Source organism: Bos mutus, chromosome 5 (assembly GCF_027580195.1).
Source record: "Bos mutus isolate GX-2022 chromosome 5, NWIPB_WYAK_1.1, whole genome shotgun sequence".
NCBI classification, from domain to species: Eukaryota; Metazoa; Chordata; class Mammalia; order Artiodactyla; family Bovidae; genus Bos; species Bos mutus.
The window spans coordinates 27,012,832-27,028,707 of record NC_091621.1 but is presented as its reverse complement, the minus strand read 5'-3'; the positions used below and the strand labels follow the sequence as shown (position 1 = coordinate 27,028,707).

General features: G+C 41.4%; 1 protein-coding gene across 2 annotated transcripts in view; it reads left to right on the top strand.

Annotated features, from left to right (window-relative positions):
• Window positions 1–10,251: 10,251 nt before the first annotated feature.
• The window catches only part of MDM1 (Mdm1 nuclear protein), a 28,405-nt gene continuing 22,780 nt past the window's right edge, over window positions 10,252–15,876 (top strand). For both annotated transcript variants that reach the window (XM_070370556.1, XM_070370555.1), the window contains exons 1-3: window positions 10,252–10,399; window positions 11,446–11,560; window positions 14,508–14,878. In XM_070370556.1, the coding sequence (XP_070226657.1) occupies window positions 10,382–10,399; window positions 11,446–11,560; window positions 14,508–14,878 (504 nt within the window). In that variant the 5' untranslated portion in view covers window positions 10,252–10,381. The remainder of the gene's footprint in view (window positions 10,400–11,445; window positions 11,561–14,507; window positions 14,879–15,876) is intronic.

Below are 15,876 nucleotides of genomic sequence, written 5' to 3'. Positions count from 1 at the left end.
AAGAGGAACTCAAAAACCTCTTGATAAAAGTGAAAGTGGAGAGTGAAAAAGTTGGCTTAAAGCTCAACATTCAGAAAACGAAGAGCATGGCATCCGGTCCCATCACTTCATGGGAAATAGATGGGGAAACAGTGGAAACAGTGTCAGACTTTATTTTTCTGGGCTCCAAAATCACTACAGATGGTGACTGCAGCCATGAAATTAAAAGACGCTTACTCCTTGGAAGGAAAGTTATGACCAACCTAGATAGCATATTCAAAAGCAGAGACATTACTTTGCCAACAAAGGTTCGTCTAGTCAAGGCTATGGTTTTTCCTGTGGTCATGTATGGATGTGAGAGTTGGACTGTGAAGAAGGCTGAGTGCCAAAGAATTGATGCTTTTGAACTGTGGTGTTGGAGAAGACTCTTGAGAGTCCCTTGGACTGCAAGGAGATCCAACCCTGGGATTTCTTTGGAAGGAATGATGAAATGCTTTTTATGAGCAGAATGTAAATTTTAACTGGACTTCAGCTGCAAAGCCCTCTAAAGTGTTAGTCATTCAGTCGTGTCTGACTCTTTGTGACTCCATGAACTGTAGCCCGCCAGGCTCCTCTTCCCATGGGATTTTCCAGGCAAGAATACTGGAATGGGTAGACATTCCCTTCTCCAGTGGATCTTCTCAACTCAGGGATTGAATCTGGGTTCCCTGAATTTCAGACAAGCCATCTAAGGTCAAAGGGAGTTTTAGCTTTCTAGTTCTGCAGGACATGAGAGGGAGGCTGGAATGGACTTTGAGTAAGTCCTCCTGAGTGTCTGCCACAGCTATGACTAACTAAAGTGAGGATTATACAACTTATTTCTCAGGTAGTTCAATAATACTGAAACAACTTCTTTAAATTCAGGTAGTTCTCAATAATACTAAAACAACTTCTTTAAATTCAGTGTATTTCACAATTGGGCATATCACTCACTACACTGTCAATCACCATTAATTCAATAAACAGAAGTTAAGAGTAAAGGATGAACAACACAGTACCAAGAATTTGTGAACTCATTGCTTCAGCAAAATTCAAACACAATTTCTTAAGGGAACCAACAACTATCAGTCACTAAGGAGAGGAAAACTGATTTATGTGCTGAGAAATTCTTGATCCCTTATTGATACTTGATATAGCAATGCTAATAGAAAGAACAGTGATTTCAGAAACAATATTTGGTCTTGATCTGTAATTATCAAGGTATATACACAACTATGTGATAAAAGACCATTTCAAAGTTTATGTGGGCATAGACTAGAAATTTACAAGATTCTAAGGAAGGCAAGTGGGTAGCATCCTTCGATCTGATCTTTAAGATATGACATCTGGTTTAAGTGGTCAGAAAATTAAAGCTTCCAAATCTGCTGAATTAGCAACTCTAGAAAAATCTGTAGGGATGGTGACAAGACGATGAGTAATCAGTGAAGATAAGAGAAGGTAATTCTTAGATAACAGGATCTTAAACTGTGAAGGCTTTAAAATGGAAGGAATTTCATCCCCCCCCCATTTTGTTCTCTGCACCTTGTTCAGTGGAGGCACAATGTTATTATGGTATGTAAGGCTTGCAGTGGTTTATGCCTTACTGAGAATTACTGTACTCAGCCACAGCCTTGTATGGCAAGGAGTCCCTCAGGCTTTCACACACAAAAGTCTGTGTTGTTAGAAGAAACTGGAGTCCCTCCAAAAGGTGCCCCACTGATTCAAAAGCTAGACACTTCTTTGTCAACAAAGGCATACGGGGCTAAAAGTCTGAAGGGCATATTGCATTTGGCTCAGTCGTAAGCCTTAATCACAGACTGTTTATTTGGTTCTTGCTGACAAAAATCGTGAAGCATCAGCAATTTTGCTTCTAAGGCAGAATCCATTGACTTAATATTTTTTACTTTTTTTCAGTTGTGCAATCAGAAATTCATTCATATGAGGAAAAGGCAGTTAATACCTATGGGAAAATGCCAAAGAAAGCAGTAGTCAGACTGATTGCTTTTTGGCAAAGGCTGAGCTGATGCTGAGGCTGAAACTCCAATACTTTGGCCACTTCATGCAAAGAGTTGACTCATTGGAAAAGACCCTGATGCTGGGAGGGATTGGGGGCAGGAGGAGAAGGGGACGACAGAGGATGAGATGGCTGGATGGCATCACCGACTCGATGAACATGAATTTGGGTGAACTCCGGGAGTTGGTGATGGATAGGGAGGCCTGGCGTGCTGCGATTCATGGGGTCTCAAAGAGTCGGACACGACTGAGCGACTGAACTGAACTGAACTGAGCTCAAGATTTACCAAGGGAAGCCCTTGTAAGTGTGACCTGAGGGGAAGTTACAAGTGCCAGAGCATTGCTGAGCCTGGAAACTGGAATTTCAGCTACCTTGTAAGGTATTTCAGAGAAAATTACACACATACATATGTGAGGATGATGTCTCACCATGTTGCTAAAATGATGATTTCTAAACCAGTTTACTCTCATTTCTGAAGCAGTAAGAGAATAAAAGAGAGACAACAGACAGCAAGTAATTTACCTTTTGCGGCAAGAATCTTGAGCGAAAGTTAGTTAAAATCTTCCTGATCTCTGGCCTGGATTCAGCTCCCTGAGGGCATAACAAAAGAGAAAGCGAAACATCCTTTAGATCAGGTGTTGCCCATGATGGAATTTATTTATTTATTTATGAGTATTAAGTTCACAGATTTATTCATTTGTTTAATAAAATCCTTATTTTCCTGGGCAAGACCTACTTGTTTTAAGAGCAAACATTCTATGGCGGCTTGTTAAGTTATAATTTCAGATATTTTATAACACAAGGATTTATAAATTTTTAAAATTCTGGTCAGTTGAAAAAAACATTGTTTTAATATATTTCAACTGTGACTCATTCAGGGAATTTTTTTTTTTTGGTTTCTTTTTTTAAAAATTTATTTATTTTAATTGGAGGCTACCTACTTTACAATATTGTAGTGGTTTTTGCCATACATTGACATGAATCAGCCATGGGTGTACATGTATTCCCCATCCTGAACCTCCCTCCCCATCCCATCCCTCTGGGTCATCCCAGTGCACCGGCCCTGAGCACCCCGTCTCATACCTCAAACCTGGACTGGCGATCTGTTTCACATATGATAATATACATATTTCAATGTTATTCTCTCAGATCATCCCACCCTCACCTTCTCCCACAGAGTCCAATAGACTGTTCTATACATCTATGTCTCTTTTGCTGTCTCACATATAGGGTTAATGTTACCATCTTTCTAAATTCCATATATATGCGTTAGAATACCGCATTGGTGTTTTTCCTTCTGACTTACTTCACTCTGTATAATAGGCTCCAGTTTCATTCACCTCATTAGAACTTATTCAAATGTATTCTTTTTAATGGCTGAGTAATATTCCATTGTGTATATGTACCACAGCTTTCTTATCCATTTGTCTGCTGATGGATGTATAGGTTGTTTCCATGTCCTGGCTATTATAAACAGTGCTGCGATGAACACTGGGGTACACGTGTCTCTTTTAATTCTGGTTTCTTTGGTGTGTATGCCCAGCAGTGGGATTGCTGGGTCGTATGGCAGTTCTATTTCAGTTTTTTAAGGACTCTCCACACTGTTCTCCATAGTGGCTGTACTAGTTTGCATTCCCACCAACAGTGTAAGAGGGTTCCCTTTTCTCCACACCCTTTCCAGCATTTATTGTTTGTAGATTTTTGGATAGCAGCCATTCTGATGGGCATGAGATGGTACCTCGTTGTGGTTTTGATTTTCATTTTTCTAATAATGAGTGATGTTTCTTTTCATGTGTTGAGCATGATGAGCATCTTTTCATGTGTTTGTTAGCCATCTCTATGTCTTCTTTGGAGAAATGTCTGTTTAGTTCTTTGGCCCATTTTTTGATTGGGTCATTTATTTTTCTGGTATTGAGCTGTAGGAGTTGCTTGTATATTTTTGAGATTAATTCTTTGTCCGTTGCTTCGTTTGCTATTATTTTCTCCCATTCTGAAGGCTATCTTTTCACCTTGCTTATAGTTTCCTTCATTGTGCAAAAGCTTTTAAGTTTAATTAGGTCCCATTTGTTTATTTTTGCTTTTATTCTCATTACTCTGGGAAGTGGGTCACAGAGGATCCTGCTGTGATTTATGTCGGAGAGTGTTTTGCCTATGTTTTCCTCTAGGAGTTTTATAGTTTCCCGTCCTACGTTTAGATCTTTAATCCATGTTGAGTTTATTTTTGTGTATGGTTTTAGAAAGTGTTCTAGTTTCATTCTTTTACAAGTGGTTGACCAGTTTTTGCAGCACCACTTATAAAAGCAGCTTCCTTAGCCTGTCTGCTCTTTAGTTCCCAGTCTTAGATAAAAGTTTCTGGCTCTAGATTTATAAAGCATCTTCAGAATACCAGGGTGCTCACATTAGCCCCTTCCTAGCTTCCTTCTCTATCATTTCCTGTGGTCTTTGTATACATGTCTGTCCTACTGTGTCTTACTCATCTTTGTATCATTTTTCTTCAACTTCTGTTTTTTGTTTTGTCTTTCGTTTTGCTTGTAGATAATACATTTGTTGGTTAAATGAAAATAATAGTTAGAGGCAAATACAAATTCTCTAATGTTTCAATTGTTACCAAGAAAATGATGGGATGTTGCTAGCTTTGTGAAGATGATTGACTTCCTGTTCTTAGTAAAATGAGTAGCATATTTACACTTCAAGTACAAATAATTGCTTTAAACGATTTTGATATGTTTTTGTCTCCAAAAGAATCAAGAGCCGTATTGGGATAGATATAAATCAAAGTGACTCTAGAAAGGCTCAATGGAAAGAGTCATTTTAAGTAGAAGGATAGCCCTAACGATAGCTATCACTACCATAAAACTTCCGTATATTGAAAACTATGAATAAAACATTCATCTTCATAGCTGCTACTAATGGAGTTAGATTTGTGAAGAAAAAAGTGTTTATGAATGATACCATCTTTCTTTTTTTGTCCTTCTTTTATCCCAGTTAACAGGTATACCACACACACTCTTCTACAACTTGCCTTTTTTTGGTGAGGGGATGAGGGAGAATCATTCCAAGTCAGCTCAAAACAATGCTTATTTCTTTTTAAGAGTTGTATGGGAGTGTGTAAGTTAATAACTTTTGTCTCAATTCTAGTCTCACCCTTTGGAACCTATAGACCCTTTGGATTCTGCTAGTTCCCTGTTAGGTCTGCTAAGAGAGGACACTAGAGAAATAGGAAAATTCTCTTTTGCTACCTTTTCCTCTCTGCGGCTCCTTAACAATGACCTTTACCTCTGTGGTGGCAGTTGGTACAGTCTCTTTGTTTCCTTCCCTCTTTTTTTTGGCAGCCTCATTTTGTCCCCTCAGAGGCACCAGCACCAGCTAGGCAATGACTGTTTTTCAGCAGTCTGACCAACTCCCATGAAATTTCTCCAGCCAACCTGGAGCTGTGCCCCATTGTGTGTGTGTGTGTGTGTGTGTAAGTCGTTCAGTCACGTCTGATTTTGTGACCCCATGGACTGTAGCTCACCAGACTCCTCTGTTTATGGGATTCTCCAGGCAAGAATTCTGGAGTGGGTTACCATTCCCTTCTCCAGGGGATCTTCCTGACCCAGGGATCCAACCCATTTCTCCCACATTCCCGGCAGATTCTTTACTGTCTGAGCCACCAGGAAAACCCTATGCTCCAGTAACCTCAAAATTTTCCCTCTGTTCTTCCAGCTTCAGGATGTGAGGCACTTCCTGGAATTACCATGCTCTCATTCTCTTTTTAGATTTTTTAAGTTTTCCAATAACCCATAGCTTATATTTTCTCTGTTGAAATGCTCCTGGTAGTTTCTATTTTCCCTACCAGACCCTGACAGATACACATAATATCTACTTGACATCTGCTGAGTCAGAAAGCCAGAAGGAACACAGCAGCCTGAACTGCTGTGCAGACCTGTTACATGACCAGTTCCTGCTCTGGCCCTGGAGGACCCATAATGTATGTAACTAGTACCCTGCAGATGGACATATAAGTTGCTTCCAACTTTTGTTACTATAAACAATGCAGTAAACAACATTAAATGAATTGGTTTTTCACATATGGGTAAGTATATCTGTAAGATAATTTATAAAAGTGGAATTGCTGGGTGAAAAGCATCACCAAGTTGCCTTTTAAATTCCTGATGTTCAAGCTGGTTTTAGAAAAGGCAGAGGAACCAGATATCAAATCGCCAACATCCGCTGGATCATGGAAAAAGCAAGAGAGTTCCAGAAAAACATCTATTTCTGTTTTCTTGACTATGCCAAAGCCTTTGACTGTGTGGATCACAATAAACTGTGAAAAATTCTGAAAGAGATGGGAATACCAGACCACCTGATCTGCCTCTTGAGAAATTTGTATGCAGGTCAGGAAGCAACAGTTAGAACTGGACATGGAACAACAGACTGGTTCCAAATAGGAAAAGGAGTTCGTCAAGGCTGTATGTTGTCACCCTGTTTATTTAACTTATATGCAGAGTACATCATGAGAAACGCTGGACTGGAAGAAACACAAACTGGAATCAAGATTGCCCGGAGAAATATCAATCACCTCAGATATGCAGATGACACCACCCTTATGGCAGAAAGTGAAGAGGAACTCAAAAGCCTCTTGATGAAAGTGAAAGTGGAGAGTGAAAAAGTTGGCTTAAAGCTCAACATTCAGAAAACGAAGATCATGGCATCTGGTCCCATCACTTCATGGGAAACAGATGGGGAAACAGTGGAAACAGTGTCAGACTTTATTTTTCTGGGCTCCAAAATCACTACAGATGGTGACTGCAGCCATGAAATTAAAAGACGCTTACTCCTTGGAAGGAAAGTTATGACCAACCTAGATAGCATATTCAAAAGCAGAGACATTACTTTGCCAACAAGGGTTCGTCTAGTCAAGGCTATGGTTTTTCCTGTGGTCATGTATGGATGTGAGAGTTGGACTGTGAAGAAGGCTGAGTGCCGAAGAATTGATGCTTTTGAACTGTGGTGTTGGAGAAGACTCTTGAGAGTCCCTTGGACTGCAAGGAGATCCAACCAGTCCATTCTGAAGGAGATCAGCCCTGGGATTTCTTTGGAAGGAATGATGCTAAAGCTGAAACTCCAGTACTTTGGCCACCTCATGCGAAGAGTTGACTCATTGGAAAAGATTTTGATGCTGGGAGGGATTGGGGGCAGGAGGAGAAGGGGATGACAGAGGATGAGATGGCTGGATGGCATCACTGCCTCGATGGACGTGAGTCTGAGTGAACTCTGGGAGTTGGTGATGGACAGGGAGGCCTTGAGTGCTGCGATTCATGGGGTCGCAAGGAGTCGGACATGACTGAGCGACTGATCTGATCTGATTGGTTTAGTTGCTCATATGCAAAAACAGAATCTATCTGCAGGAGAAACAGAGAAATCAAGAAAGGGAAGAGGGAGCCAGCTGTGACACCCTTATCTTACTGAATGCTACCCATCCGTTAAAATAATTACTTTCTGGCCTAGATTTGAATTATGGACTTAACTTTGAGCCCTTTGGAGAGGAGGAAGGCTAAAACATAAGTGGAAGAATTCTGTAAGACACTTTGGTATTCCTTCAATAAGAGGGGTAACACAAAGTGTAGGGAGGTGCTTTGCCACAGATTGCCAGCAGGGCTGAGCAGGCCAAGGAAACTCCAAGCTGTCTGCCCAGTAGTGACTCAGTCCCCAGTAAATGTTAGTGTCTACAAGAAGAGTGACACCTAGAGATGTGTGACTATTGTAAGAAGTGACAGTGCTGCTGGGCAAATTACATGTGGTAGCTGTAAGCACATGTGAGACACTTCCTAGGGACTCCCCAGAACATATGGGTGGAACTTTGTAGGGAACTGGGTCTGCTGCCTGCAGCAGTGAAGTGTTAAAAGCTGGTAAAACAAAAAACTGGTTACAAAACTCTCATTTACTAAGGTTGTCCTTTTTTTCACGTCTATATCTTTGGCTCATAAACTGAAGTAGCTGTGCTGTGTGTGCTGTGCTTAGTCGCTTAGCGACTCTTCCCTTCTCCAGGGGATCTTTCTGACCCATGAATCAAACCAGGGTCTCCTGCATTGCAGGTGGATTCTTTACCAGCTGAACTACCAGGGAAACCCCAAAGTGAAGTAGGATTTTCTTAAAAATAACAGAGTAAAACATTCTTCTTCCCTGGGTCCTTAATAACACATCTCAGCAAACTCAGGTTGTGATGAAGTAATTTTTTTTTACCGTCTGCTGTTTGGTTTTCTTGTCATTTGTTTTCTGCTCAGCAGAGCCAGATTAGTTATTGTCCTTGTTTGGCAGATAGGCTACATTCTACATACATACTTATTTCACCTTAGCATTAAGTAGTAACAGAGCTTTGTGTACAATCAGAGCTGTATCTTTCCTATCCTATAAGATCTGGTCTGCCTTCCTGCAGAGGATTTTATGTTTCATTGCATCTTGTTTGTGCCATTCTTAATTTACACGACAGAGATGCTGTCATCACCAATTAACATTTATCAAGGGCCCCTTGGATGCATGGCTGTACAGGGACTAATTTAATATTCTCTTTGTTTCAGATATCAGGTGGCTCCTTCAAATGAATATTTAAGTATCTCAGATGATGAAGAAGAATAGAGATATCAATTAGGATTCAGAAGACAAGCCTCTGCAGAAAATGCTTAAAGGAGGGCATCAAGGATTAATATTAATATTTGAAAGTTTACAAGAGGGTATCCTTTTCTTCAGTTAACAAGTGACGAAAGTAAAATGAGACTGCATTTGTTGTTCCTGGAAGAAGCCTGGCAGCATTCCATCCAGACATCTACCCTTTAACTGTTCCATTTTCTTTACTCATTTTAGTTCTTCTAATCTTTAAGGCAGAGTCTGAATCTTTCTTCCTGAACTGTTTTCTATCCATCACTTTTAGGGATGACTCCTTCCTCCAATTCCTATGTTGTTAATACCACTTATTTGGCAATTTAGCACATGATACATTGTACTGCTGCTAAGTCGCTTCAGTCGTGTCCAACTCTGTGCGACCCCATAGACAGCAGCCCACCAGGCTCCCCGACCCTGGGATTCTCCAGGCAAGAACATTGGAGTGGGTTGCCATTTCCTTCTCCAATGCATGAAAGTGAAAAATGAAAGTGAAGTCGCTCAGTTGTGTCCGACTCGTAGCAACCCCATGGACTGCAGCCTACCAGGCTCCTCCACCCATGGGATTTTCCAGGCAAGAGTACTGGAGTGGGGTGCCATTGCCTTCTCCCGATACATTGTACTATTACTGACTAAATATATGTTCACTCTCCCTAAGCATATTAGAGAACTATCTGGACAATTTAGTTCTTTTCCGTTGTTAGGGTCAGCATGGCATTCTCTCAAAGGTAGAATCTTTGAGATTCTATTGATGATGATAGCAATAATTCATAAAAATCAAACGAAATTTCATTTTTTAAAAGGATGAGAGGAGAAACAAAGCTGAGGCTCTGAGAGTTGAGACTCACAACCACCATTAATAAACACATCCTAATCTAGGAGCTATATGTACATCTTCTAGGGGAAGGGGCTGTGAGAGGCAAGAACATCCCTGGAAGTCAGCAGTTTGCCTTTCGAGACGCAATAAAAAAATGGGCTTTGGCCTGCCTAAGCGCAGAGGAGCCTGTAGGGCTGCTGTCTATGGGGTCGCACCGAGTCGGACAAGACTGACGCGAGTTAGCAGCTAGCAGTAGCAGCAGCAGCAAGCTATATTTATTTTCTGGCCTCTTCCTTTTGATGTGATAGTAAACAGTGTAGAATGGTTGTCCATGGCAGGAATTGATATTCCAAAGAACAGACCTGAATATTTTCACTTCATAAAAAGAAACATTCGGTTCTGTCATACACGTTGGAATTAAAAACACACCGTGCTGTTTATGACGTCAAGAATCAGGGCCCAGCGAGGTCGGTGACTCAACGAATCCCAGCAGTTAGACCATTGTTGCATAGGGGCTCACAAACCAGACGCCATCAAGATCTCCTCAGGACGAAGCTCCCGCGGGGCCCCGCCCACTCCGGGGCCGGGAGCCTCATTGGCCGGCCTTCCGCCCGCCACTTCTACCAGCCCGCGGGATTTGGCTCGGGAGGCGGGCGTTTTCCTTTCCGACACTAATTGGTCGAATCTTAATGACGGCATGGGATTTTCGAGTCTCAATTGGTTCTTAGTCTTCAGAATGGGCGGGGAAAGGCAGAGCGTCTGGGCTCAAGGAGGGAATCGCGGAGTGCGCCGGCGCGTAGTCGAGGACGCTGGGCCGAAGCTTTTGCTAGGGAACGTACTGTTGTCGCCCCGCCCCCTCGGAGCTTTTTGTCCCGTTAACTGTCGGGGTGGCGGGGGCTCCAGCTCAGGCCGACATGCCGGTGCGCTTCAAGGTGAGGACGGGGTCCCCGGGCCCGAAGCCTGATGGGGGGAGTTAAGGCGGGGCGGGTGCGGCGTGCCGGAGCCTCACTGGCTTTCTGGGCCGCGCCCCTCGGCCCCGTAGAAGCTGTCAGCTCCCGAGCCTACCTGTCACTATCCCGGAGGATGCTCATCTCCTCTTACCTAGCCCCCTCTCAGCTCACACTCAGTTCTGAGTTGTCGAGTGGAAGAGTTAGATGGTTTGAGATGGATTTATTTGGGGCGGGACGGGGGGAGAGGTGCTCAGAGGCGTGTACATAGTGGGCGCTTTCTAATGGGAACTGTGGCGGCTTCAGATTGGGGCACCTGTGGACCACATCACAGCTTAGCACTTAACACCCTTTCCCTTTAAAACTTCAGAGTGTTTTATGTCTTTTAAAGGCTTGAGAAATGGGACCCTGACAAGATTAAAGACAGGTTATATGAAACACATTATTCATAATCATGCATTTCTTTAAGGTTTGTTAATAGTTCCAGGTAATTGGTAGCTGTCAAGGTCAAGCACCCTGCAACATAACAGTTGACCACAGTGCTCCACAAGCCCTGCAGTCTTCTTTTATCTTGAGGGTTTGTATTCAGAATGGGAGGGGAATTTTTCTTTTCTTGGTTGACTTTACAAAACTTCACAAGGAACTAGGCATAATATTGCAATATAATATTGTGTACTCAGTGAGAACTTCATTAGTTAGGATAATTATAGTGATGAGGATTTAAATTGCCACCGATTTTCAGACCAAAGCTCAAGCTTTTGATTCCAACATCCAGCAAAAGGGTAGCCACTCTGAGCCTCAGATTCCTAGTAGCATCTGCCTTAAGTGGTTGTGGGGATTAAGGTTATAACACTGAACTGCTTAGCACAGGGTTGCGTAAATATTAGGAGCTATTATTAAGGAGCTCTTCTGTGTTTAATTAGTCTTAAGTATTTCCACTTTTTAGAGGTTCAGAAATGATTTTTACTGATACATACTTTAAAACAACTTTCATTAATTACATTGAACTTAAATTGTACTTTGCATTACAGGGATTGAGTGAGTATCAGAGAAATTTTCTGTGGAAAAAGTCTTATTTGTCAGAGTCCTGTAATTCATCAATGGGGAGAAGACACCCATGGGCTGGACTTAGATCAGATCAATTAGGTGAGTTGAACAATTAGTTGTCATTATAACTTGAATAAACCTTGGGCAAAATGATTAAAAATATGTGGTTTCCCAGAGTGTGAAGGAAGGAGAGAGAGAGAGAGACTGACTTGATTCAACCTGCTTGCTTAATTCTCCTTCAGTAGAATATAAGATCTCTTAGATCAGAGCTCTGTCTTCACCACCGTGTTCCTGCCCAGTACCTAACATAGGGCCTTGGCACATTGTAAAGCTTATTAGAACTCTCTTTTTTAAAAATTGAATGCATAAACCTGGGTTTGAATCCACATTTGATGTGTGACTTTGGACAAATTGGGCCTGTTTCCCCAAGTGGGACTTGGGAAGCCCCTTGCCCAGGATTGTTGGGAGTGATGAATGAGATGTTCCTGTTAAGGGCTAGGTACTTCTACACAGATTGTGCTAGGAGCTCCTCCTGTGACCCCTGTGAGAGTGCAGATGTGTAGGATATAATTTCCTCCAATCTTAGATGTTTGAAGCCAGTAAAAGACTTAAAGAGTGGGGTGCCAAGTCTGGAAACTAGTAAGAAGAGCATATTTCCAGGATTAGGTTTGGAGAACAAAGGGAAGAGTAGACTAGAGTGGGTGGTTCTTTTAATATTCCTCTGAATTGTCAGGCTCCTTTGCCCAGAGCCTGGCTTCAAAGCCCTAGTGTCCCTGCATCTTAGGCAGGGTGGTGCTTTAAGAAACACCTTGGTGAAACAGGCCCAATTTGTCCATCAAATGTGGATTCAAACCCAGGTTTATGCATTCATTTTTTAAAAAAGAGAGTTTTAATAAGCTTTAAAATGTGCCAAGGCCCTATCTTAGGTCCTGGGCAGGAACACGGTGGTGAAGACAGAGCTCTGTTCTCAGAGACCTCTCCAGATGACCAGAATTCCACAAATTTGCGACTCTATTAGATTAAATATCCCAACATAAATCTCTGAAATGTAGCTAGCTAAGCCCATCGAGGGCCTTAAGGGATATTATGACGCTGGCCAATTGGTTAACCACATAACATTTTAGCTTAGATCAGCTACATTTGAAAGGGTAATGATGAAATGAGACTATGGGAAAAGAGCCACTTTGCAGTATGATACCTTAATGAGAAAGGAATGTCTAGGGGGAGGGGCAGAGTGGGAACTCCAGGTTGTTCAAAAAGGAGGTGGAAAGCTAGCAAGGAACAGCAGCAGTGTTACCTGAAACTGGCTAGACATTCTCTGTGTCTTTTTCCTGCTAGTGTGTGCTGAGAGACAAGGGTGGACCACTTGAGAAGCTTCCCTTTTCATTTTGCTCTTCTTCCACCAGCCCTGCTCTGTTAAAGAGGGACGTCTAGGGCAGTGGTCTTCAAGTATTTTTGGTTTCATACCTGCTAAAAGAATTTAGAAAGTCTCTTTCTCTTCACATTTTAAAGTTAATATTTAATTTTTTTAATAAAAAGTGTAATGAACAGTACAATCAAAGGATATCTTTCTGGCTTATTGTGTATACACAAATATCATACACGTTTTACATGTATTTTGTTAACTTTGGAGCTGCTAGTTTAGCTCAGTTTATGGTAAATGTTCATCATTTAATTGGTAAAGTCAGTCCTCATTGGAAAACTAATCAGATAAAATTTGAATTATTTTCCATGAGAAGAAAGTCTATCTTTATTTTTTGGTTCACATAAGTACATTAATATGCATATATGCATTTCACATAATGACTCTCTTACACTTGAATTTTAGTTTAAGATAGGTAGATGGAAAAGGCATGGAGCTAGATAAAATAAGGTACTGTTCCTTTGTTATTTCTAATCTCTGCCTTCTTTGCTTTGCTGTCAAATATTCCGTGTCAGGAGTTGTGCTTTCTTGAATTGTTCCTTTGTTTGTCCTCCCCACCTATGACAATTTTTTTTTTTTTAGTTCCATAGGGTGGTTGAGAGGCGTGTCTTTCTTTTGTAAAGTGGGCAAAGGGTGATTATGAAAGGAGCGGTGAGAAAGGAAACTACAGATGGCAGATGAAGCCCTTAGGCAGATCAGTGTCAGGAAGTGGCACATATGGAAGTGAGGATCTGGAAAGTGATTCCCTCAAGCTGCCGTTTCTGCACCCCACACCCGGATGTCTTTATATGCCTCCAGACATATATGCATCCAGTGTGAAGACCGTGGTCTAGGGGAGACTTGCACCAGTGGAGACTTTGGGTCCAATGGCCAAAACATCCATGATAGAAGCCAAAGAGCTCTGATTTTAGCTAATGCCAGATTGTCTCTTCACCTTCCCTTCTCTTCTAGTCTTAATCTTTCTTCTCCATCCTACACCATCTTCTATTTAAAGAATAGCTCCAAACTAGGGCAGTATCTCAGTGGCTGTCATTCTGCAGAGCTCCTCTTACCTGGGTAGAAGGTTAAGTTTTTTGGGCATTTGCTTTCCAGAGAGAAATATAGAGAAATAGTATCTTAGCTCTGGTTCAAAGGGTTCATTCTCTTTAACTTCTCAGGAACTCAAGGCAGATATAGAGCCAAGATCCAGCATAATGACATCTCATCCCTTCTCATCTTGGTCTGCACTGCATAAGAGAAGCTTTGTGAAAAGTTCCAAATTTTGACAGTACCAGGGCCCATTGTTCTGCTAAGTAGCACAGGAGAGTAATTAGAAACGGAGGCAACACATTCCGCCTGGCTTGCCAGGTCCATCACGTTGCAATTCTAGTGACTTGTGTTAGGATAACTTGAACATCATGACCCCAATTTAAATTTATGGTCAAACTTTTACTATTTCTTTAAAGCAAAATTAGAGATTTTACATTGGAAAACTGTACTTTTTTTTTAATCCTGTAACTGGAAGGATATTGTGTATCTCAAGTGAATTTTAAATTCCATTTCTTCTCTCATACATGTGATTCAGAGTTGTCTTTGTGGCTTTATGCTTTGGTTTCTGCTAATTTTGCATATTATATTTTGTAGGAATCACAAGAGAGCCAAGTTTTATTTCGAAAAGAAGAGTCCCTCATCATGACCCACAGATTTCAAAATCTCTTGAGTGGAATGCAGCTACCTCAGAGAATGATGTGGTCCTATCACCAGAAACTGAAGCTCCTAGAACACCAGAATCACAGGAGGCAGAACAAACAGATGTTAACCAAGAAAGACTTCTTGCAGTAGAAGCCTCCAGGGGTCCCAAGAGAACCAGATCTCACTCTGCAGACTCTAGAAGTGAGGGGGCTTCAGATATTGTAGAAAATAAGGAGGATATAAAAGCAAACGACGTACCAGCTAATGAAAATGTGGAGCTGAAACATTCTACCAAGCCTCTTTCAGAAAATGTAGATGATAGGGTATGTGTATTCACTGTATTTCTTTTCAGAAGCATAGAATTCTCTATAAATTTTATCATCATTTCAGTAATATTACATTTTGTGCTTAATTTTTTTCTGCTGTTTCCTTGTTCAAAGTCTGTAGAATAGACTATAAGGTGATAGTTGACTTTAGTTATTATGAATTAGTTCTATTCTTAACAGTTGCCATTTTGTACTGGTTATTTTCAGATATCCCTTCATTGGGAAGACAGTCTGCCTCTGGATTTCATTTATCATATATCAGCACCTGAGTCCTAAGGGAGAGATCAAGTTGAGACAGAGAAGGGGAGTAGGCTATTACTTCTGGCAGGGATGGTGAGCTGACTTATACTTAGGCCCTTTTCAATTTCTTATTGTATACCAGAGGAAAAAAAACAGAGCCTCAGTTGGCAAAATGCAAAAGAAAGGAGGGGTCTGGCTGGATCTCAAAAGATCTTGCAGTTTGCTCTCTTATGTCACAGCTGGCCTGTGGAAGGCCCCTGCAAGCACATAAGCAGAGGCTGCGGGGCCCTGTGCAGACACCTCACTGCCTTCCACAGTTTTCTCCACTCTACTGCTTCCTCCCATTTCATGTCCACCACTGACTGGAGCCACGGAGAGGCATTTAGAAGTGTTGGAAAACCAGGGGACACAAGGGAATCAAGGGAGGTAACATGTAAGTCTGATGGGCAGAGGAAGAGGTGTCCCAAAAAGCAAGGTGTGGATGAGGTGATGTGCTGTTGTTTCTTACTAGTAGATCCATTTATGCATAATTGGTAGGAAGGAACTGAGAAATGTTACCTTTTGCTGGGATGCACAATAATTCCTTGACAGTATTAAGAAAGGAATTTTAAAGAGTCACAATTTAAAAGGAACATTATCGATTGGAAGTTTGCTCTATAACAATGTACATGTGGTTAACAATACTATACTATACACTTAAATTTGTTAGTGTAGATTTTTATATTGGATGTTTTTTTAAAATCACAGTTAAAAAA